We start from the raw sequence: 23,641 nt of genomic DNA on the forward strand, positions 1-23,641 counted from the left end.
GGAGTGAGGGAAGGCGTTGAAGACTAGTTCTCTTCTTAGGTAGCCACACTTTTTTAAACGTCTATTTATTTTGTCCGGGCGCGCTCGACGTCGATGTAAACGAATTGTAGCCGAAACTTTTAGAGGCGTCTAACAATACAAAATCCCGACGGGCCAATCCATAAGGACAACAAGATAAATGGGGTGGTAAAACTTTTCAATCATTCCGCTTGAAGAGCTTCATTGATCATATATAGACGGGAAAAAGCGCGCGAAATAGTAAAGGGGAAAAAAGCGGCTCCGAAAACCTCTCTCCGCCGCTCCTCTGGCTAACCAGTGATAGATCTATCTCTGGCTTCCAGTTTCGTTACTGACAGACGAAAGCCGGCAGAAAATTTGATAACATAAACTTTCGGGAACGTTCTCTTTCCTCTTCCACGAGCGGTAATGTTTATTTTGAACCCCCGAAAAAAGGAGAGACGGAGAGGGGATCGGGTGGGCCGCGGACGAGGGATCCGGCAGCTGCTAAACGTTACGGAAGCTTAAACAACGGCGGAGTTAAATCCCCCATCTTTGGCATAAAGGGGGACCCTTTCGGAGGCCAGCCGGAGTACCAAGGCCATCATCCGGACCTAAGAAACTAGAGTACTATAAAATCTATCGTTCTTCTTATAGCGAACCGGGCTTCTCGAAGAATATCACAAGATTTTCCTCGCCTCTTTCTTATACCCCTTTATACGGACGCGGAAAAATCCCCTCCAAAGAACTACATTTGAAACTTTTATGTTTAGACGGTGCGCGGGGTAAGAAATCATAAAGTATATATATATCCCGCGTGTGGCATCATCTTTGCGGCATTCTTAACGGGGGGGGCGAAATATATGGCCAGTAAAAATGTTTCGCGGCGGCACTGAGAAGGCCAGAGTCAGGCTCGATTTAGCCTACCGGGTCCGGGTTTAAGAGAATAAACCGGTGATGGAGCGATTTGAATGAAGGAAAGCCCGCACGCACCTGGAACGCATAAAAATGACTTACGCCGATGTTACCCTCTCTCTCTCTCTCTCTCTCTCTCTCTCTCTCTCTCTCTCTCTCTCTCTCTCTCTCTCTCTCTGGGCTATAAGTCCGCAATGCTCCAACCGGATTCCGCGCAGCATCAATAATTCAGAGATTTCAAAAACCAGCCAGTGGCTCGCGGTTTATAGCCGTTAGATTTGGGGAGGCGAGCCGAACTCGGATGGACCGTGGATTTTTATCCGCGTCCAGATACGCTCCGCTATTAATATTTGTAACAGTAATAAAATTCAATGGATTTTGTGTCTCGCGCGTGCACGCGCTTTCACTCGGGGGAGGAGTGAGGGGGGACTTATTTTTTGACCGATATTTCGCGGCTTAGCCCCGGCGCGCGCTCATTTATATTTTATATTATTCGGAAAACGCATTCCGCGGCCGGCTTTCAAATATTTTGATGTTCCGACTTTTTTTTTCTTGGCCGGGAACAAAATGTTTGTTTGGTGTATTCGAACGATAAATTTGCGGCGACTTTCTTTAAAGTTTTCGAGTTTCTTTTTACGAGCGGTGGTCTCCGGTATATTTATATATTTATTTCTACCTTCGATACGTCGATTTATAGAAGGCTTCACTCGATCTTATTATTATTACATACTCTGAAAACGAGGATAAACAAACGGTAAAATAATTTTGAACAACGAGAAAATTTACCCGACCCACACCCTTTTTTGTTTGCTAAGAAAAACATTTAAACAAACTGGAAATAAATGTTTCTATAAAATAAATTGAACAAAAAGTAGAATTATAAAATGTTTCTCTAACGTCACAAGATTGAGCTTTATTAGTATGATCGTAGCACGCGCGATTTTGCACGCGCGCTAGAAAATCCGAAATTCCTCGCGACTCAATCACGCGCTCCTAGACCGATTTCAATATTACGTTTTTGCGCGTGACAGTACCTTTACACTGTGAGTTATAGCTGATTTTCTACCCTAACATGGCGGCGCATTTTCGCGTGCAAAATTTATTTTATAGAAAGACTTTTATAAAATAAAAAGTGCTCTTGCCCAACTTGTTAAAATGTTGCTCTTATTTAATTTACTAAAATTATTTGAGGAAGTTTACGCGTGGACCAAGAATCTAAGGGGACTCACTGTTCCCGATATTTTGACACGGTAGGCGTGGTCTAAATCGGAAGGCTTACTGAGGTACGCCAGCCGCTTTGAAGCGCCTCAAGAATTATGTTCAACTTACACTACGAGAGTCTTAGGCCAGGCGCCCACTGCTCTTCGTAACGTCTCCGTCCTAGCTTTCACAAGCCTTTGCTTCGTAACGGAGACAATGGCTTGTGGAAGGCAGGACGGGTACGAAACGGAGAGCCAGTGGGCGCCTAGCCTTAGTCGGGGCTTGGGCGACAGTACGCGCGAGAAAGTTTAGAAATGAAATGGATTCCATTGAATTTGATTAAAAAACCTCAGCCATATACGGCTTACTGGTTATTTTTACCTAGATTAATCTAGGCGGCTATGTTTTTACTTAACACAATGGTTAATTGCCATTCCTTAAACGTTAATGAATCAATTTCAAAAATTAAAGATCTAAAACTTACTAAGCCTCATAATAATAATAATAATAATAATCAGCTAGGGTAATACCCAAGGCACCATTTTAGGCCTAAGTCATCGAGCAAATTTTAAAGCCATTAATTAATGCGTAGGAGGGTGGTGGCAAGCCCTTCATGCCACGCGAGCCAACAGCTCCCTACACTCACTATTACCGTTACCAGGAATCCATAACGCTACTTGGAATGAGTATCTCCCCATATCCCCTGTGGTATTTTGTGGCGGAACATTGTGGGAGGGGCTAGAACGCTTATACCGCCTTAAATGACGTCAAATTCAGTGACAAACAAAGGCTTATAAGCTCCGCCTACTATGTTCCACCACAACGGCGGGGAATCGAAGCCGTTATTCATTCCAAGTAGCGTTATGGATTCCTGCCGTTACCCTCAACAAGTTTTTATGGAGTAATAGTGTTAATAATAGTGTAGCACTATTATTAATCCCAGACTTAACCGACAACAACGGCGCCATTTTGTCAAAATTTAACGTGAACTCTCCAGCTTCTCTACGAAACTACGCGCCAAGTTTGTCTACATTGAACTAAGTCAAATTTTCAAGTTTTATAGAAGCGCCAATTTGTATATTAACAATAACAAAATCAAAGCAAATTTTTGTTTTTATAAGAATTGCGATCTAATATTAGTGTAGTAACGCGTTATCTTTATCCCTGGACTTCCGCGATGCCACTATATCGCCTCATTTACATTGAACATTCCCTCCGTTTTACACATTTTACGGTATAATTATTCCCTTAACCGCTAGGTGGGGTGGTGGAGTGGTTAGCACTTTAGCCTCGCAACAAGAGGAGCCTGGGTCGAGAACGTATTTAGGTTTGTTATTGAGAACGTACGAGTCTACCCTTCAGCTCTCAATATTGTTTTCCAAATTGTATCCCGCCTCGCAGTGAGATGAGCCGGGTTCAATCCCAGCTTGTGGCACTGGGTGAAAACTCGGAACTACCCCTTCTGTGTTGAGTTTACAAGTACTCTCCCCACTGGTTAAAGGGGTTTTCCCCGAGTTCTTCGGTTTCCGCTTTCCATTAAAAAAAACTTGTAGAGGTTAACGGTAACAGTAAGTGTAGGGAGCTGTTGGCTCGCGTGGCATGAAGGGCTTGCCACCACCCTCCTACGCGTTGTAACCCGGCCACCCGAATTAATGGCTTTAAAAGTCACTAGATGACTTAGGCCTAATGTGGTGTCTTGGGTAATAGCCTAACTTATTATTATTATTATTTTTGTTGGAAACCCCAAAAAGAAGCCCAAAAATCTTCCTCCCGCCCAAGCCTTTCCCCCCGCAAAGCGCTTCGAAAAGGAGCCCAATCGGGCGGGAAAACCGCCCATCTGGCAACTCTGGTAAGCACTAATGCATAATAATACACGAGAATACTACTTAAAGGTTATTTTCAATAAACATTTTAGGTTGGTTTAAAAGGGGGCGTAATGGGGAAAGGGGCAAAGACTCAAGTGATACACATTTTTCACTCCATTTAATATAGTCATATATAAATATTTACCAAATGTAATTCTAAACGCGAAGAATTAGTCAAAGGAAGAAGAATCAATTAGATCGTATTATCTAGAGATGATGTTTGGATTTTAAGCGTACGGCATTAGCGAAGGCGATGGAGGATTACACGCGAGAACAGGCAAATGGATGTCTGGGAATTTGGGATAGACCGAGCTACTTAAGCTAATAATTTGTCGCGTCAATAAGTCAAGGGTCTCGCTCTACACTATTCACCCCAATCCATGGCCTCAAAGAGAATCCGAAATGTCGTTTGTTCAGCGAATTACACGCTGCTATTGCCACTGACATCATAACGGGCTCGCGATCTCAATCGCGAGCTTATTCCCTTCAATTGTGGACATTAGGAGAAAACAACTATTACGTCAACAGTTCCATCGATTTTATAGTATTGCCCGGTCAAAAGGCCATGACCTATGTCATTTTTTGGGATATCAAAATTCAATGTTTGTCGAGATTAAGGGGTACTTGCGTAAATGGTTTAACTACTCATTTTCGTTAGCCCCCGGTTCTCTACATTTCACGAGATTGAATCCGGCCCATACGCCCCTAAATACGCCTTTGCTAAAAGATGATATATTTCTTAACCTGTAAATTAATTTAAATGCCTTTAAGTATAGCGCAAAATTTGACTTTTGACGAAATATGCAAACAAAGCATTCGAATTAAGTAAAAGTCTTATATTAATCAACGTGAGTAACCAATTTTAATCAATATTAAAAAAAATTGAGTTTAAATAATTAAGTACTTTACGAGAAGAGGCACGCGGATTGTCCAATTAAAATTTTCCATTTGGGTTTTTAGATTTTTTTTTAATTTGACAATCCGCGTGTGTCATTTTGAAAATCAAATTTAAATTTTTTAGCTATGTAATTATCTCAAGTGGCCGGCTTTCCGCAAACTATGTTTAATCGGGCAAATGAATTCATTAATTAAAAATTTATTTGATTTTTACAATAAGGAATTACCGCAGTATGTATATAAGAAATATCTTAAACGAACAAAAGCTAAAAATTTGAATTTTCTATTAGCATTAAGAAATAAGCTTTTTAAAAGATTTTTCAAATCGGCAACCGTCTAATATCTAACCATTGGCTTAAGCCGCGTAACCTTGGACCTTTAAATAAGGATACATTAATTTCAACGGGGTTCAGTCGGGACCGTCCCTTGTCAATGACTAGGCCTATTTATCTTCAAAAGCGTGGGGGGGAGGCTAAAAAATTCCATTTAAATTCCTAAATCCGGCAAAAGTTGCCATCAAGGGCCTTTCTAAACACATGGTTCTTTTCCAGATTCGACGAAGTGATAAGTTTGTAAGTATCGAGAATATTCGGCTGAAAATATCCGAGGCCAACCGAATCTTTTAAGAATCTCTCTCGGGCCAAGGGTTAAAGATATATATATATATATATATATATATATATATATATATAAAAGTCAAAATCAAAACTCTGCCCTTATCTAAACATTTAAATAGGGAAATTTTCGAGCTCTTTCGATTATCCGACTTTCGGCCGAAAATCCGGGGCCTCTCAACGAATCTCCGAAAGTCTTAACATCGCGAGGGAAAGCGGGGGTGTGGAACAGCGCGGGTGTTTATAAGAGCCGGGCTGCTTACCCCCGCGTGACCCGAGCTAAAGCTGATAGGCCTAATGGAAAGGATTAGAAGATTTCGTAATGTTTACGATAAGAGTTTTCGTCGCGGGTTTTTTCCCCCGCCTTGATACGTGTATTTCGGGAGGAGGATGAAGTGACGAAAAAAAGCCGAAGCCAGAAAGGAGCCCCGGTGACAAAAAAGAAAGAGGGATTGAACTTTGCGCCTCGGAGTAAATCCTGGTAAGTGTATTGTTATTTTTCAATCCCCATTTTAAAGCAGGAGATTCTTTTTATTAAAAAGTAGCCTTCTAAGAAATTGATGAAGGGTTCGACGGAGGGAGAGATGGAGACTTTCCAGCCTACGTCTCGTAATACTTTATTAATCCGATGATTCGAAAATCGAACTAGCTTCCTTTCTTTTAAGGAAAAACCGATATTATTAAAAAAAATCCACCCAGAACGCGCAAAAATGTCAGAAAGGCAGTTTAATAAGAAATTGAAAGCTTCGTTTGATGATCCATTTAATCCATTTCGCGATATTTCGCTAAAAAACGCGATCGAAAACCCATTTCAATTTTCCGCATCGTGGTACTTTGTACGTATTTACATAAGTTGAAATATTTTAAGAGCTTACTAAAAATAAACGGCTCTCAAAGGAAATCCAAAATAATAACTTTTTGGAGCAATCTAAAACTTAAATCTAGTCTATGAACCTTACACTAACTAAAATATTAAAAACGAAGAGGGTCAACAAATCAAAAGTTAAAGCTTCGCCGGCCCACAGTTGTATCATTAGTTGATCACAGCCTACACAGTTGTATCATTAGTTGATCACAGCCTACACAGTTGTATCATTAGTTGATCACAACCCAAACAGTTGTATCATTAGCGGACCACCACCCACACAGTTGTATCATTAGTTGTATCATTAGTTGACCACCACCCACATAGTTTTATCATTAGTTGATCACCACCCACACAGTTGTATCATTAGTTGACCACAACCCACACAGTTTTATCATTAGTTGACCACAACCCACACAGTTTTATCATTAGTTGACGATAACCCACACAGTTGTATCATTAATTGACCACCACCCACACAGTTGTATCATTAGTTGACCACCACCCACACAGTTTTATCATTAGTTGATCAGAACCCACACAGTTGTATCATTAGTTGACCACTACCCACACAGTTTTATCATTAGTTGACCACCACTCACACAGTTGTATCATTAGTTGACCACCACCCACACAGTTTTATCATTAGTTGATCAGAACCCACACAGTTTTATCAATAGTTGACCACAACCCACACTGTTGTATCATTATTTGACCACCACCCACACAGTTATATCACTAGTCAACCACAACCCACTAAGGGGGGAGTGGTGGTAGGGTAGACAATTACCTGACCCCCCCCCCCCCCGTCTCGAAGCAAAATCCCAAGTAGCTTTATGGATTTCTGGTAAAACTTTGTGCCTTGTCTTTATGATATGACATTTGAAGTCAACTGAAAATCGAAGTTTAATATCGCGCGCTCATTGTTTGTGATACTCTCTAAATTTAAGTTACGTTTCCTGAGTCTTCTTAGTGACACCCGAAAACCCGTTCAAAATACCCCGAGTAGTTGAAGTGTTTAAAAGATAAGTGTCGGAGTACTTACGTCGATATTGACGCCTTTCAAGTCGTACTTCTGGGCCGGAGGATTGTCGCTAGGCAGGTATCTGTAGAATTCGACGTTATTCTTGTACCATTTGACCGAGTAGAGCAAGTCACCCTCCAAATTGTAGGAGCAATTCAACCAGAAAGGATTCCCCAGTATCACCGCAGTCGGCACGTCGATCCGATCCAGACGGATACCAAGGATTCCTAACAAAAAAAAACACTTCAGACCAACACATTTTTGGACCACAGCTAAACTTCAGAAGAAAAGCACTCTAAAAACCACTTTTTAGATTTAATATTTACACCTAAAAACTCAAACATTCCTCTCGAGTTAAAAATGATTTTGGTGGTTTTTAGTTGATTAGTTAAGAAGGGTTATATTACGCAATGGCTATGGTACTCTTCATTTCAATACATTTCAAGAAAAAACATTTAGTTTCACCGTTTAAATGAATTAGAAATTAATTTTAATATTTGCGGTGCTTTTTAGACCAGTTTTTTAGTTCAGCTATTTGGCACTGCAGCAGCGTTTTGTTTACGATGAAAGAAAACGCTAATTTCTGACCACGGCCACCATATTTTAAAATGACCTCGTCAAAGCGCTAGAAGTCGAAGAATTATTAACTAAATTTGTTTTATTCAAATTGAAGAGCGCTATCATCTCATTATTTATTTTGGTATTTTTACGCTAAATAATACAGTATAGTCACGTGTTTTCCCATCTTGTCAATATAAATGTTTTAGTTTAGTCATTGCCACGGAGACAAAGCTCTCAGTATGTAGGAATTATTAATATTTTCTTTAAAGAGAAGCTTCCACGTCTTAATTAACCTTTCCAAATAGCTCGCCGGTCGACGCATCATCATTAATTATGTTGACTAATGTTTCACCCCTACACTAAGTGGTCAATAAATTAAATTACCTATAAAAATTCCCCCTTACAAATCTAATAAAACCAAACTAAATATTTATTTTTAATTTGATAGCACATCTACATCCAATGTTAGTCTAAGCTAGATATTTCACCAAATCGAACAGAATGGATTTGAAACAAGAGGGAGTCACTAGAGTTTCTCTATATACGCATCCATCCATCCAGCCCCTAGGATAGGTTCCGGTTCATAGCCGGAAGATATTTCCGCGAGTTTAATATGACTCTCTATACGCCCATTTCCCCGGCATAGTGAGACGCTCCAACTCCCCGCTTATACCTACGCAACTGCTATACCTCTATACTCGAAACAAATGTATCAGGCCAAATAGGATCCAGTCCAATTTCCTAAATGATGGAGAAGACTTGAGAGGGATGCAAACTGTTTTATTTCTAGGAATCGGGTGGTGGACTGTGGTAGTGGTGGCGCCGATGAGGGAACGCGGAATATGTAACAAAAATCAATAGCAAGAATGAACTTTGAGATAAATTCAAAAATCCAGCCAAGCGTTTAAGGTGGTTGAAAAGTTCCATCGACGCTGGCTTCCACCGAAAATGAAGCCCCTTCTTCTTCCCGAAGCCCTCGAAAAAGTGAAAATTGAGAGGGTAGAGAATAGGCAGAGGCCTACGTTCTCTCTCGGAAATATTAATTTCGTTTCGGAAGGGAGTCGAGACATGATTACATTTCGCGTAGAGTTCGTGCTTGATCCGGCCATCCGCGGCTCATCCGGGCGAAGGAGGCGCCTGTGAAGCCGCTCGGACGTCAACTCGCCCCAAATATAATCCAGGGACGCGGCCAGAACAGTTACAGCCCGATCTTCCGCAACCCGCGCTTTAAAAAAACCTATACACTTATAAAGACCGCTTTTCTTCTGGCTAATGCCCAAAAACCTTAAAACGAATTTGGCATTTTCCCCGTTAACTCGCCCCCCAAAAAAAATTCCCTTCGCAAAAATTGCCTTACAAAATATTGAACGCCCAAAATATAACGTTTTAATAAATTGACTAAATTTATACTTTCGAAAAATTCCGGGCGAGTTAATATAATTTGGTCCGGGGATAGAAAAACTAAGAATTTCATCGCTACTAAATTAAATTAAAATTTCACGAACGTATTCGTTCGTAGGGATTGTAAAGAACCAACTGTAATAATTTAAATAACTGGATGCCATGAGGAGTAAGATTGTAAAATAAAATTTTCTTTTTAATAAGAAATATAAACTAAAAAAGGAGCGTAAGGCGGATAAATTAACTAATAGTATTGTAAAGGGTTATAGGCGACAAATAACCGGCTCACTCTCTTTCGGAAAAATATACTTGTAAATTTATTAAACGAAGCCACGCATTCGGGTGTTAGCGACTAGAACGTGCGGACAAACTGGCCAAGATGGAATGGCTAAAGAGGCATGCCTATAGGCGTAAATATAGTATATGTAGAAAATGAGAGATGGCCCCCAAATAATAAATTTTCCTATTTAATATTGGAGCCCAGCCCTCGAGCCAAGGCCAGATGGTGGTCGCCCAGCCTGCGTTTACCCGACAAGCAGAGAGAGAGAGAGAGAGAGAGAGAGAGAGAGAGAGAGAGAGAGAGAGTGGGTCTTAACTGACCGTCGGTGGCGAACGAGAGGGGCGTGGTCCTCCTTATATTGCGAAATTAGGGCTTTACGCTCGAGATGTTTAATGGGGTTAATAAGGTTTTAATAGGAGGCAATCACCGAGCCCTTAAACAGCTTAAGCCCGTTGCCCCCACTCCCCCCACTCTCTTTTATTTATTTTTGCAGCGGGGTGTTCTTTTATTCGTTCGTGTTCCGAATGGCGCTGGATTTGGGTGACGATTTACGAGTCCCCTCTTCTTTTCCCCAAAAAAATAAAAAATATATTGATTAGTTTTACGAGCTTTTCACTTATTAATTTTTGAGCCTTGCCTAATTTATTTAGCGCTATCGCGATAAATTAACCGCAAAGTGTTTCGCGGACTTTCAAAATCGTTTAAATTATAACGAATGAACCTTTAATAGCCGGGATGCTTAATAGTCGAAATAAATTAAAGGCGAGATAAAGAGCGAGTCGGACGTACGCGTGACAACTACGTCGGAACCCATTATCCACTCCAAAGGGCTCGCGATAATATTCGATTTTATCGTTTGGTTGGCCAAATTGTCGCACCCATCCCAACAACTACGCGTACAAAATACGATTGCTTATCGAAGAGCAAAAACGGGCCACCCCGGGATGAGTCGGATAATGTCTTTGGGAGGACAACCCTTTTAGTACACAAATTCCGCGAACCGTCGGGCGACCTATAATCATTCATCTCGGGTTTCGATTATTTACCAAATTCCAATAATAAAGCCCCAACGCGACGATTAATCTTTCGGGCTAGCCGAGAAAAACGCGCCTTTCATACATCTAGATCCCATAAAAAGGTCGTCGCCTCAATTTATAAATATAAATTCCCAACTAAAGGAGAAATGGTTGACTTTGGAAAGGCAGCGGGCCAAGGTGAAGGAGACCCGCACTCGATCCCTTCGGAAAAGAAATACGATCGGAAGCTTTTCAGTTAAGCATTTATGTAAAGCGCTTCTCGAAACATCCGTTATCCGCTTTCCCGCGGCATCGCCGAGTTTCAATAATCCAATACGAGAGAGCCTAGCTGGCCGCGTCAGACCAGCCGGAGCCCGGGAAGATGCTGATGTTCTTGAAGGGCTCTCCTAAATTATGGATTGGCGCGGTGCCGATTAAGAGGAAGCGCGCCTAGTTTGGCCTACAACGGGAGCCTACCCCGCCACGCGCCGGCGAAGGCCAGAGGAAGTCCTTCCGAGTGGAAACGGAACCCTCGAAATCGAAAGCGTGCTGCCGACAGAACGGAAATGATCGCTCATTTTTTCCGCTTTTTCCGTTCCACGGCGCTCCGCAGTCGCGGCGCTGGCCGCTCTATTAGACTACGCGCTTTACCGTTTAAACACGGTTTCCGTTCTCTCTCTCTCTCCTTCGTATATCCCTCCGCTACGGAGCCTTTTTCGGCATTCGGGATTTCTCACAAACCGACGTCCGACACATTTCAAACTTAAGTCGATCGAAAAACTTTCACCTGGATTATATATATTTACGCGTTCTATATTTGATGATTTTTCAAGAACGTTTTAGAGATTTATAGATATAATATAGGCCTATACGTAATTTATCAATGGAGAATGAAAGCGCTCACGTGTGGCAACACCCAGCGAGTTACGTCATTTCCTGTTTCCGCACGAATGAACGCTAACATTGTATTTTATATTTTTTGCTAATATAACTCATTTTGATTAGCTTTTGCGCATTTAAATGCGTAATTGTATATTATATATAGTTAGTCAAAAATACAAAAAAAAGGTGGCGCTGCGGTGACTGAAATTAACCCACCTTGTCATGGTGCCATCTCTAGATTCATTTCTAAATTATTAACTATTAATGCTTCCTAAATAGTAGTTCAGAAACGAAGCTAGAGATGGCGGTAGATGAAGGACTAAAACTGAGACAAAATATCACAATGGTAGTCTGTATTCTATAATTCAAAAAAACAATTTAAATTCCAGCCTAGGTGTTTTATGACAACTGAAAAAGCTCATTTCTCTTAGTATCAAAAATATTATGAATATTGAAATTCTCTAAATATTTCGCGAGCATCTAAAATTTATTTATTTATTTATACTTATAGATAATGACTATAATAAAATTCCATAGAGTGTCTTAACATAGTAATTCTCCTTATGTATATAATTTTTTTTTCTTGCCAGCATAGCTCATAGCATATATCTAAACTAATATATCATCAGTCAGTATGGATTCCTAAATGTGGGCCTCTTTCAAAACACCGGCGCTCTGCTACTTGAACACTTCTACAGGGGCTAGTAGGTTAAAAATAGGTCAGAGAGAAGAGAGAATTTACGGCTACGTCTAAACTAAATCTAACGATTCCGTAGCAAAATATAATCTTAACGGTTCCGGACTTATAGTTTATGACCACTGTAGACCTCAGATGGGCTCGATGTCAATAAGTGAGGTTCAATAATAGCACCGCCATCTATCAATAACGTAGAGTACCTCAAGTACGAACAATTTCTGTACTTTTCATTTTCTCGATTTTCCATTACGTAGTTACTTTGCGCGAGATAAATTTTAACAACGTGCCAGGTTTTTTTGACTCTGACTATTGAAACTGACTTAATGAATAACGTAATAATATGTAAATAATTATCAATAGTTGATTTTATAAAATAAAAAGTGGTCTTGCCCAACTTTTTAAAATGTTGCCGTTACGTCACAAGACCCGGCTAGAAAAATCTATACTTGTAAAAGTAAGAGACTGTGACGTAAGAGCAGCATTTAAACAATAAGGTCACGTTACTTTATAAAAAAAACTATTATTATAAATAATAGTAATACAATTAATATCAATTAACTTATAATAGAATTAATATCAATTAATTAATAATATATTTAGTATTAATTAATTTATAATATATTTAGTATAAATTAATTTATAATAGAATTATTATTAATTAATTTATAATACAATCAATATCAATTAACTTATAATAGAATTAATATCAATTAATTAATAATATATTTAGTATTAATTAATTTATAATATATTTAGTATAAATTAATTTATAATAGAATTATTATTAATTAATTTATAATAGAATTAATATTAATTAACTTATAATAGAATTAATATTAATTAATCCTGATTTTAGAAATCGCGGATACAATTCTCAATAGTCATTGCGTAGAAGACGAAATTTTGAAAATCCTCTATATACTTTAGTGTGTAGATATAAATGTGAAAAACAAATGCTTTAAATGTTTGGATTATCTAGCCCTTTTCCCATTGGTAATGTTTTGATCCCCCAATACTTCCGAGGCCACTGGTTCAAGGTTAACTATAGTGCGCTAAGTTAACTTTAAATGGCGTATTCAATGAATTACAAGATTATACAAAAATATGGAAGGGTTTTAGTTTTAAAACGAAATAGCGAACAAACCCCAAAATTTATAGGATACCCGGTCGTAAAAGAACACCATTCAACTACAACGTAATGGACCTTAAGGTTTCGACTGTCGGGGTTCAACAATAGGTAGCAAATTTAAGCCTAACTCGCAATATTAAAAGAACAAGGGGCTAAATGAAATTCGAAAGACATCATTTTAGGGAAGTCAATTATTTTTCACTTAAGCGGTGGCGAGCGGACATTAAAGGTGGTCGTATAATGGTCCGAACGGGACCCCATCAATCGTCCCATTTAAAAAAGGCGTTTAAGTGGCTTTAAAAGTCGAGTCGGCGCCGGTGAAAGTATCGTGGAGCACGCGACGACGAATCGAATGCCGGAGTGGCTGGATACGCGTACCGACACACGCTTTGCCCTCTTAGATATAAAGAAAAGAGCGCGCGCGAATCTGGGCATCTTGAGTTACGCCATAAAGAGAGCGAACGAAGAGTTAAGAATACCCTTTTAGCGAAAACATCTCCATCGTGAAAGAGAGAGCGACTCTTGAAAGCGCGCGCCGCGTTCGAATTTTGACGGTATTTCCTTCCTGTTTTGTTCCAAGACAGTTGGCGGGGGGGGGCATAGAGCGCCTTTTATTGGGATTCCCCTATTCCCCCCTCCCCCGCGAGTGCCCCCCCCCAGCCAGTCTTTCGTTCTTATATCCGCGTCAAAAAGAAACGACTTGCTTAAATGCTTTTACAAGAGTTTTGCGAGAAGCATTAAGCGTACCGTTTTCGAATAGAAATATCTCGGGTGTCGCCTCGGGGCCGTTACGATTTCTGCAATAAACTTTTTTCGCCTGGTTCCCGACGGGATATATAGGTCCGCTATACGGGAACCAACCGTGACCCCTAGCGGGGGTGCTTCGGAGATATATCTACTTTTAAAGTTCTCGGCACGTAGGCTGCCCGGAGATACTCGGAACGGGGCGCTCCGGCGAAATGATGGAAACGCCACTTGGATTACTCGGGATTATTACGTTGTCCCGGCGTGTTACAAGCGCGCTCGCCCAGAGAGAGAGCGAGAGTGAATTTAGCCGTAATGAAACTTTACCCTATTCGGCTCTGGCGGAATAATAAAAACGTGTGTGACAGAAATGACGATTACCGCTCGTTCGTCTCTCTTTCTTTCTGGCTCTTCTCGGGATGAAGATGTTCTTGTAATTTCGTTTAGCTCTCATAGGGGGCGCTCACTCGGCGCGTACGAGTTTTCGATCAACTATTAAAGATAAAGCGCGAGCTTCTCTTTCGCCAACGCTCGGACTGGCGGACGTAACAACTCCTCTTTTTTGGTTTTACGAGAGGAGCGCGCGCCAATATGGTCGTCGTATCTGCCGTTGGAGGGATCAACGTGCACGCGATATTTTGCCATCGTTCAATCGATCTAATTCGTTCTTGGCAACTTTTACTCGAGTTGGGTTAAGTTTCATTCGCCCGTAAAAGATATAATAGCGAGCGCCTGAGTCAGTCAATTAGGATTGGAGCCCTCAATTTTACATTAGCCCTCGGCCGGATATCAGTTCAGGAAACTTCTTGGACTGTTTCCTTTTCCTCCGTAGATTTTGTTTGATACTGGAGAGAAAAAAAATTAAGGCAGTTCTCCACTTCTCTTTTTTATTCTATTTTTTTTCTCGCGGGGTCTCGGGGATGTATTAAGACTTTACTCCGGGAAAAAGGTGGTCGGATCGGTAGAGATTGACTTAGGTTGTAGGGCTTGTAATATGCTAGGCAAGTTCCACAAAGATATTGGCAATAAAAATATTTATTTAAAAATATTAATATGTTTTTCCTTCTTAAAGGGATAGTGAAGTTAAAACTACAGAGTACAATAAAAAACAAATTACTATAAATAAATTTTTATGTATAAATTATTATTTTCTGTCGAGTTCTCAACGGGAGTGGAAACTAAACCCACTGGCGATTTACTTTTAACCTAACTAGTGTCAATCATCACTGACTTCTGTTAAAAATGCGAAATTCGTTGATCCATTACTAAGTTTATTCCCCTTTTAAACTCGTATAAGGGATCGAATTTTGCCAAAATCCCGTAAAATATTGGGTAAAAATCCGCAAATCTAAAATCCTAGAATTTATCTAAATCCATAAAAGCAAATCCAGGATTGTAAAAAGAAATCCGAAATCTCAAAATAGTCAATTGTCAAACCTCCCGTCCCCAAATAATAATAATAATAAAAAACTCTAACCCCAAGGTTATGATTCCACAAATAATAAATTGCACCAGCGATGACCGAATTAATTGGTCTTATGGCTGGTCCAATTCTTTTAACGCCCAGGAAAACAATCTTCTATACCGACTGGTTTACGGAAAAATACTGACTCCAGACATCGCGAGCCATTTTATACCAGACTTTCCCCGCCGCTGTCCTTTTTGTCATGCCACAAACCCAACTTTCCCTCACATTTATGTTCTCTGTAATATTACTGTAGTCTTTTTACGTTACATAAATTTATTTATAAAATCCTTTGACCCAATTTTTGAGTTAAACACAAAAAATTACTGGCTGTTACGCGATATAAGTGAACCGTATTTGTCAACTAAATATTTAATCTTAAGCATTACGAAATTAACAATATACTCCATGTCATTGTGTAACAACACCCTAACTGATCCCTCAGTATCTCTTAAAAACCGGTTTCAGCAAAAATTAAAAAACTTTGTAAACATTGAAAAACAGAAACGAAAGTGCAATCTTAAAAATTGTTACCACGAGCTTAGAACTTTAAATGTAACAGAAATTGATCCTGGTTAAAAAAAAAAGAAAAAAAAGAAAAAGTAAAATTGTAAAGTTAAAAGTGCCAAACTCTTAATCTAAATGATACTAATATGTAAATATGCTCCTCTCTAACTTAGAATACATGTAAACCCCCCAAATGTAAATAAAAAGTTACAATAAAAAAAAATAATAATAATAATAATAATAATAATAATAATAATAATAATAATAATAATAATAATAATAATAATAAATCAGCTAGGCTAATACCCAACGCACCACCTTAGGCCTAAGTCATCGAGCGACTTTTAAGGCCATTAATTTAGGTGGCCGGGTTACGATGCGTAGGAGGGTGGTGGAAAGCCCTTCAAGCCACGCGAGCCAACAGCTCCCTACACTCACTATTACCGTTAACCTCTACAAGTTTTTACGGAAAGGGGAAACCGAAGAACTCGGGTGGGAAACCCCTTAAACCAGTGGGGAGAGAACTCGCAAACTCAACGCGGAAGGAGTAGTTCCGAGTTTTCACCCAGTGCCACAAGCTGGGATCGAACCCGACTCCTCTCGCTGCGAGGCGAAAGTGCTAATCACTACCAAAAGGTATACTCATTCCATTAGAAATTATCTTTCCAAAAATATCATAAATCAACAGTTCTTAATAATACAATTAAAGCGAATATTTCCGTTCGAAACTATTCTATAATTGGCATCGATCAGCAGTCTTATGAGCGCCACATTTCCAGATTCGCATTTGGGAAACTTCAAATGGAAACTATCAGCATCTTTCGGTTTGTCACCTCGCTCCTTCGGAACAGAGTGCAAATTTAAATCAGTCGCGTGATGAGCGCTCCAAAGACGCGAGCGGCGTTCTGTTCCATCTTCAATCGACTGTCGACGGAGCAGAGGCTCTTTCACCCTCCGCGTAACATTCAGAGCGCTTCGAGTGGAGGGGTGACAACCGAGGCTGGAGGCTGAAAAGGAACCGAAGATAAAATCTCTCCGTAGAAAATTCAAATTTCGCACCTTCTCCTCCAAAATTAACACGAACGATTTATAGAATCGGGCGCAATAAGTTGCTAAAAGCGCAAATGTTAATCAAGATGGGGACACAGATCGTTCTTTTTTCCGTCGGTAGGAGGCGCGGCGTATCAATCGCGAAAATCCGCCACCGAAAGAGAAGGAATTTTACGGCTCGTCCACGTATTTTAATAAAATTTATAATGTTCGAGAGGAACTGGCGAAATTTGTCGGCTAATAGAGGGCGGCAGCTGCAGATAAAGCACGGAATCGCGATAGCGGAGAGAGTGGCCCCTTTTCGAATGAAAATCCGCGACTGGCGTAGCGGTGTCACCCGACAGTAAGGCTCGAACCGGCGAGCCGGGACACGCGGATAAAACTAAAAGTGACGAATAAAATATCAGCTTACTTCGTCGACCAGTGACCACTCGAATATAGACCAAAAAGAGCCCCTCCAAATTCGGCGCGCGCCTTTTAGCCCGGCTTTTACAAATTACTCCCATTGTTAATTTTGGGAATTTCACTCTCAAACACACACCGACTATCCTCGACGGTAGATGGGGTAAATCCCGCGACTTCTCAAGCTAGAAGAAGAATGGACCCCTCTGATTCATTATGCGCGGAGAAGAGAACGCTTTGCTATTGAGTTTACGACGCGTTTGCATTTTCTGCCGTTTCTCGTATAAAGAGTCATTCGTTTCGCCGGTAATTCCCGAGAAAAAGAGCGAGAAAACTCTATTTGTTCTATTTCTCCGCTCGCGGTTTAATGTCTCGAGACGTCCGTGTAACGGACGTTGCCGTTCGACGCTTCTCCGAGTGGTATACCTTTCCGTTTGAAATATAAACGCACCGGCGCGTGACGGAGTGGAAAGCGGGGGATAAACGCGTTCGGGAATGACGTCGAACGTCGGCCGTTACTCGCGAGACTGTATAACTACGTGTCGAAAACACGCGTTCGAAGGGTTTAGCGCTCTCTTACTTACGCCAGCGTAACCGGAATATCTTAGAGTGACGTTACTTATGAATAATGTCCGGCCGTTACGATTAACTGGGAGAGCCGGTGATAGTCTCAGTGCCCAGTCGCTCTCGGATTTGGTACGCTCACCCAACGAGCCAACCGCGTTAATTACTTATGCAAATTTCTGGCAACTGGCAAGCTACGAAGCGGACGTTTTGCATATGATGATTGAATCAAAATATCCATAAACAAAGATACGGGTCTCGGACTCGGCCGGGAATTTACCCACTTCGTTTACGGCAAAATGCGGATATTTCTTACATCTCGAACCTTTCGGCGAACGCTCGCTTCAAATCCAAAACAATAACAACGGCTCGGGCTTAGTTCGACAAAGCTCGGCTCAATAGAGTATTAAAAGAGAGCCCTCGGGACGCCGCTCCACCAACTACGAGTTTATTAAATAAATTCAACTTTCAAGTTTCCATCGTTTTAATTTAAGACCTCTGAGACGTCTATTGTGATTAACTTCTCAACTTTTCGAAAGTAAAGTTTTGAGGGTTAAGAGATATAGTGTCGGGAAATTAGATATCCACTTGATTTTTAACGCGGAAAACTTTCAGGAAATTGAGTTTTCCAGAAAATTTTAATCATTACTGAAGTTTGCCATACGCTATAACGCTTGTTGATGTTAAAATTGACCCCATTATTGGGTTTAATTGAATACGAAACGCGAGACTTTGGACTTTTCTATTTATTATCTACGACAATAAGATTAATTTTTTACAAAGATATTAGCGTGAATAATAATTCTATAAAAGTGAGTCGAGATTAAAAATAATTCAAAGCTAAATTTCACATTTTCATTTTATTTAAACATAAAATTATCTAACTTCGCATCTCAAACAAAATAAAAACTGAAATTCCGCTTTGAATTATTTTTAATCTCGACTCACTTTTATAGAATTATTATTCGCGCAAATATCTTTGTAACAAATTAATTTTATGAGTGCAAATATTTCGTGACCAATATTCATCCGAATAAATGTCAATTGCAAAGATAATTTATTTTCAAAACTTAATTAGTTTACTTGAAAAAAATATTTGTTCTCTATTATAAACCATATTTTTATTCATTGATAATAGATATGATTTTAATCATTCGCTTTTTCAGTTAATACGAGAAACTCACTCAACAAACGCTTTGTGTTTTAAAATGATAAATGATCAGCTTAGCGGACGAAAATTCAGCAATTAATGAAGTTCTCGCGTTAGGCTCTTTTTAAACTGAAAACGTTAATTGAGTTATTTAAACAATTTTTCCTCAAATATACCTTTTATCCATCGATAATTTCGTTTAGCATGTTTTCTTCCTGATAAAATTCAGAGTTCCGTACTTACAACTGACTATATTTATATTTTTATAATATTATACATTATATTTTAGTGTTGGTAATTTTCCGGAAAAATAAAAATTGAAACATAAACTACTTTTTAATGGTTTTTAATGTTTTTTATCGATATAAAATGTCTAATATCAGTAAACCTACTACTAAACATTGATAGTGTTACATTGTTAATCAGTTTAAACTAGTCTAGAAGTTTAGTTTTACTTTTATATTCGAAAAAATGAAGCGAAAGTACCGCTTTATTTAAATTTGCAAACAATATATTAGACTAATCATGGAATTAAACGTTTTTTATTTTTTTTCGGAAAATGTTCCGGAAAAAAGGCCTCGGTCATTTTCTGGAAAATTTTCCGACTTACAACACTAAATTGAAACATAAATTACTTTTTAAGGGTTTTTAATTTTTTTTAACTTTTTATCGATATAAAATGTCTAATAACAGTAAATATACTACAAAATATTAATAGTGTTAAATTGTTAATCAGTTTAAAGCTAGTCTAGAGGTTTAGTTTTACTTTTAGATTCGAAAAAATGAGGCGACAATGCCTCTTTATTTAAATTTGCCAACAATATTAGACTAATCATGGAATGAAAACTTTTTTTATTTTCGGACTTACAACACTATTATATTTATTATTTCTTTCAGTACTATCCGTGGATAAGGGGATCATTTTGAAATAAAATCATAATAAATGACTTCCGAATATTTTTCGTCGAAGCTATAGATCGTTCCGGTAATATTCGAGGCTGAAGGAAGAATGAAGAACGGAACGGATCAAGAAGAAAGCTGAAGCGAAAAGGGGACGAAAAAGAGAACGATAAATATTCATTTAGCGAAACATTAGCGTAGCAGTGTTAATTTCAGGGAGCAAGCATGCGTGATTTTTGCGCATTACAATTACCAGCCAGCCCCCGTCGCGCGTGCATTTTCTTGGGTGTGTCGCCAAAGTTCAAATTAGGCTTATCCACCCCCCTCTCCGGGGCCGCCGGGTCACCGTCACTCGCGAAACATTCGTACGCCGTTTAACTAACGACCCGGTCAGCGCAAAGAACAGTTCACTCTGGAGAGAGAGAGAAAGTGGACCTACATATTATTCGCGAACCATTAACATAAATCCCGGCCGACCTAAACTAACTTTTCTCCCTTTTTTACACCGGGTACTTTAGCTTGGGTGTTTTTTTCAGGGAGGTTTATGGTATTTCATTTTTAATATTACCACTATTAGTCCTCTTATTTATACGAGTTTCGAACAGCTATGACAACTAAATTGTTAGTGGTTACGAGTAGTTTTTGCTTTAAAAGGTTTACGTAAGCTGATATTTTTTAAAGTTATTTATGGAATTCTTGTAGGCAAGAAATTAAGGGTCTGTATTACTTCACCAAATTCTAGCCCTTACGAAAATTATAAATCTAATTTTATTTCAAAATTATTTCAAAGTTGGGCAGCCCCAAATTTGATTTTCATAGAAATTTCGATCCAAAATATGTAATATTTGATCCAGGTACGAAAGTCAACTTTATTCCAATATGATTATTTGATCCAAACAGAAATATTTTTCAACTGGATATGCCTTGATTTCAGAAAGATCAATTTCGGACGTTGGATCAAGCCATTTTCGTAAATTAAGAGCCTGAGTTCCAATTATAACTACTCCCCTCTCTATAGGTCAAAATTAAGGGCCTGTGTTCGTTTACCAATTTTAATTACTCCTGTCCCTATTTCAAAATTTAGACACTGCACTGTTCTTTTATCATTTCTAACTACTGCCGTCTCTATAGGTTAAAATTAGGTGGCTGTGTTCCTTTATCAATGTTAAATACTCCCGTCCTAGCTATGAAAATTAAGGGCCTTTGTTCGTTTACTAATTCTAACTACTCCTGTCCCTATTTCAAAATTAAAAGCCTGTGTTCTTTTATCAATTCTAACTACTCTTGTCCCTATTTCAAAATTAAAAGCCTGTGTTCTTTTACGAATTCTAACTACTCTTGTCCCTATTTCAAAATTAAAAGCCTGTGTTCTTTTATCAATTCTAACTACTCTTTTCCCTATTTCAAAATTAAAAGCCTGTGTTCTTTTACGAATTCTAACTACTCTTGTCCCTATTTCAAAATTAAAAGCCTGTGTTCTTTTACGAATTCTAACTACTCTTGTCCCTATTTTAAAATTAAAAGCCTGTGTTCTTTTATCAATTCTAACTACTCCTGTCCATATTTCAAAATTAAAAGCCTGTGTTCTTTTATCAATTCTAACTACTCCTGTCCCTATTTCAAAATTAAAAGCCTGTGTTCTTTTATCAATTCTAACTACTCTTTTCCCTATTTCAAAATTAAAAGCCTGTGTTCTTTTATCAATTATAACTACTCCTGTCCCTATTTCAAAATTAAAAGCCTGTGTTCTTTTATTAACTCTAACTACTCTTGTCCCTAGGTAAATACGTAGCCTTTTGAATCATTTTCATTGAAGTAAGTCAAATTGACGCCATTTTCGATATTCCTTTCTCGATCGATAGCAAATTTATTCGATGATTTTGGACAGTTACCATTTTTTTTTTTGATATTCATTCGCGTAGAAATTTGAGATTTATTTCCGTGTTGAGGTCTTTGTATTAATTCGAGAGGGGAATAGAGCCGTATACAACCGTCAAAGTTTCGATGCCATGACACGCGAAAAGAGAGAACTTGGCTGGCAACATTGGGAGACTGGAGCCGATGCCGGAAGCGGCGAAAGGAAGAGCTTGTAGAGACGCTATTGACAAGCGCGTCCATTCTGGGTAGCTCCTCCTAAAATAAACGATACCAACAACGGAATCCGTACCCGCAGCGATTTAGCCCTTATCAAGCCCGTCAACGGTAATTTCGTTGGCAGACGTTGAAAGGGCTAAGTATTCCATCGTTTTTGAAAGTCTGATCCAGATACGTGGTTGCTCTCCCCATATGCAAAAATTCTTCCGATCAAAAAGAACGCGTTCTAGTTTAGTTCGCATCGTGCGTTGGAACAAAGTCCGGATCAATTTTAAAACCAAGAAGCCGTAATTTTAAGTAGAACAATTTTGAAGGATATTCGACCACTCGTTTTCCCAAATTTTGCATGTTAAGAATTTGTAAAAAAGGGTGAACTTGATGGAGATGACTCGCCCTTAGGGACCTTACCCAAATTCACTTGATTCCTAACTTCAGATATAGATTGCAGATATTAACCTCTTAAAGTAAAACGGCTAAGAAGCACAGGTACTCGTATAGACATCAATACGTTCTCCGTAGACGTTTTCCTTTGTAAATATTTATTTTTTCCTAGCTCATACCACATATTAGTAACCCATCTCACTCATGGAATATTTGAAACCCATCTCACCCATGACATATTAGTAACCCATCTCATCTATGAAATATAACCTTTGATTTTGGACATATCAGTCACATCGCAGAAATGGCGATACCCAACTATCCAAGGCAGCCTAGGGACTGTATTTAAAAGTTAAATTCCAATATCGGTAACTACTTATAACTTACACGGATCGTAAATAAAGCCTCAGAGGCTCAGTTAATCAAGTCGGTTAATGACTGGCGACTGGAATCGTAGATAAAGTATACAACTGGCCGTAAAAATCGAGCATTCGTGTTTAGATTAAAACCTTTAAGATTTATTTATACGGAGGGGGGGGGCGATGTTAGAGCGTGAAAAAATATCCAGGGGCAGACGAAGAAAGGGGGGCTTAACGTGATAAATAAAGATAATAAAAGGGTTAAAAAAATCCAGTGGCGGCGGTGGCGAATTGATCGGAGCAAATAACGGCCGCTAATACCTCAGGGAAAAATAAAACCAGCAAAATCGACGATAAATCTTTGTCCGGAATAAAGAAAAGCTTCTTTTGAAAGTATATACGCGGTGGGGGGGGCGTGTTTTCTCCGGACGTCGGCGGCGAGAAGCGAGCCGTCAACGACTGGCTCCGTGATGAAAAGCGCGGCCCGCCAAAGAGATAAGAGAGGACTTACCTTTGATAATAGCAATTAGGAGCAAGAAAGCAATCATGACCCGGCATGCTTTTCGCAGCTCGCTAGCGGAAAAAGAGAGAAGGGCCTCCACTCGGAAGCCCGCATCCAGGGGCTGTGGGATCGGCGACGCGCGGCTTCGATGCCAGCTGGCCTGTGACTGGAAATGAGCCG

General features: G+C 39.3%; 1 protein-coding gene across 1 annotated transcript in view; it reads right to left on the bottom strand.

Annotated features, from left to right (window-relative positions):
* Positions 1 to 23,641, bottom strand: part of LOC149932300 (uncharacterized) — a 39,605-nt gene extending 15,964 nt beyond the window's left edge. Inside the window, exons 1-2 of the mRNA XM_090155902.1 lie at positions 23,471 to 23,641; positions 7,399 to 7,604 (exon numbers count right to left, since the gene is read on the bottom strand). Of these exons, the coding sequence (XP_090012028.1) occupies positions 7,399 to 7,604; positions 23,471 to 23,507 (243 nt within the window). The 5' untranslated portion in view covers positions 23,508 to 23,641. The remainder of the gene's footprint in view (positions 1 to 7,398; positions 7,605 to 23,470) is intronic.

The sequence above is a fragment of the Leiobunum rupestre genome, chromosome 8, assembly GCF_980474605.1.
Source record: "Leiobunum rupestre chromosome 8, qqLeiRupe1.1.hap1, whole genome shotgun sequence".
Taxonomy (NCBI): Eukaryota; Metazoa; Arthropoda; class Arachnida; order Opiliones; family Sclerosomatidae; genus Leiobunum; species Leiobunum rupestre.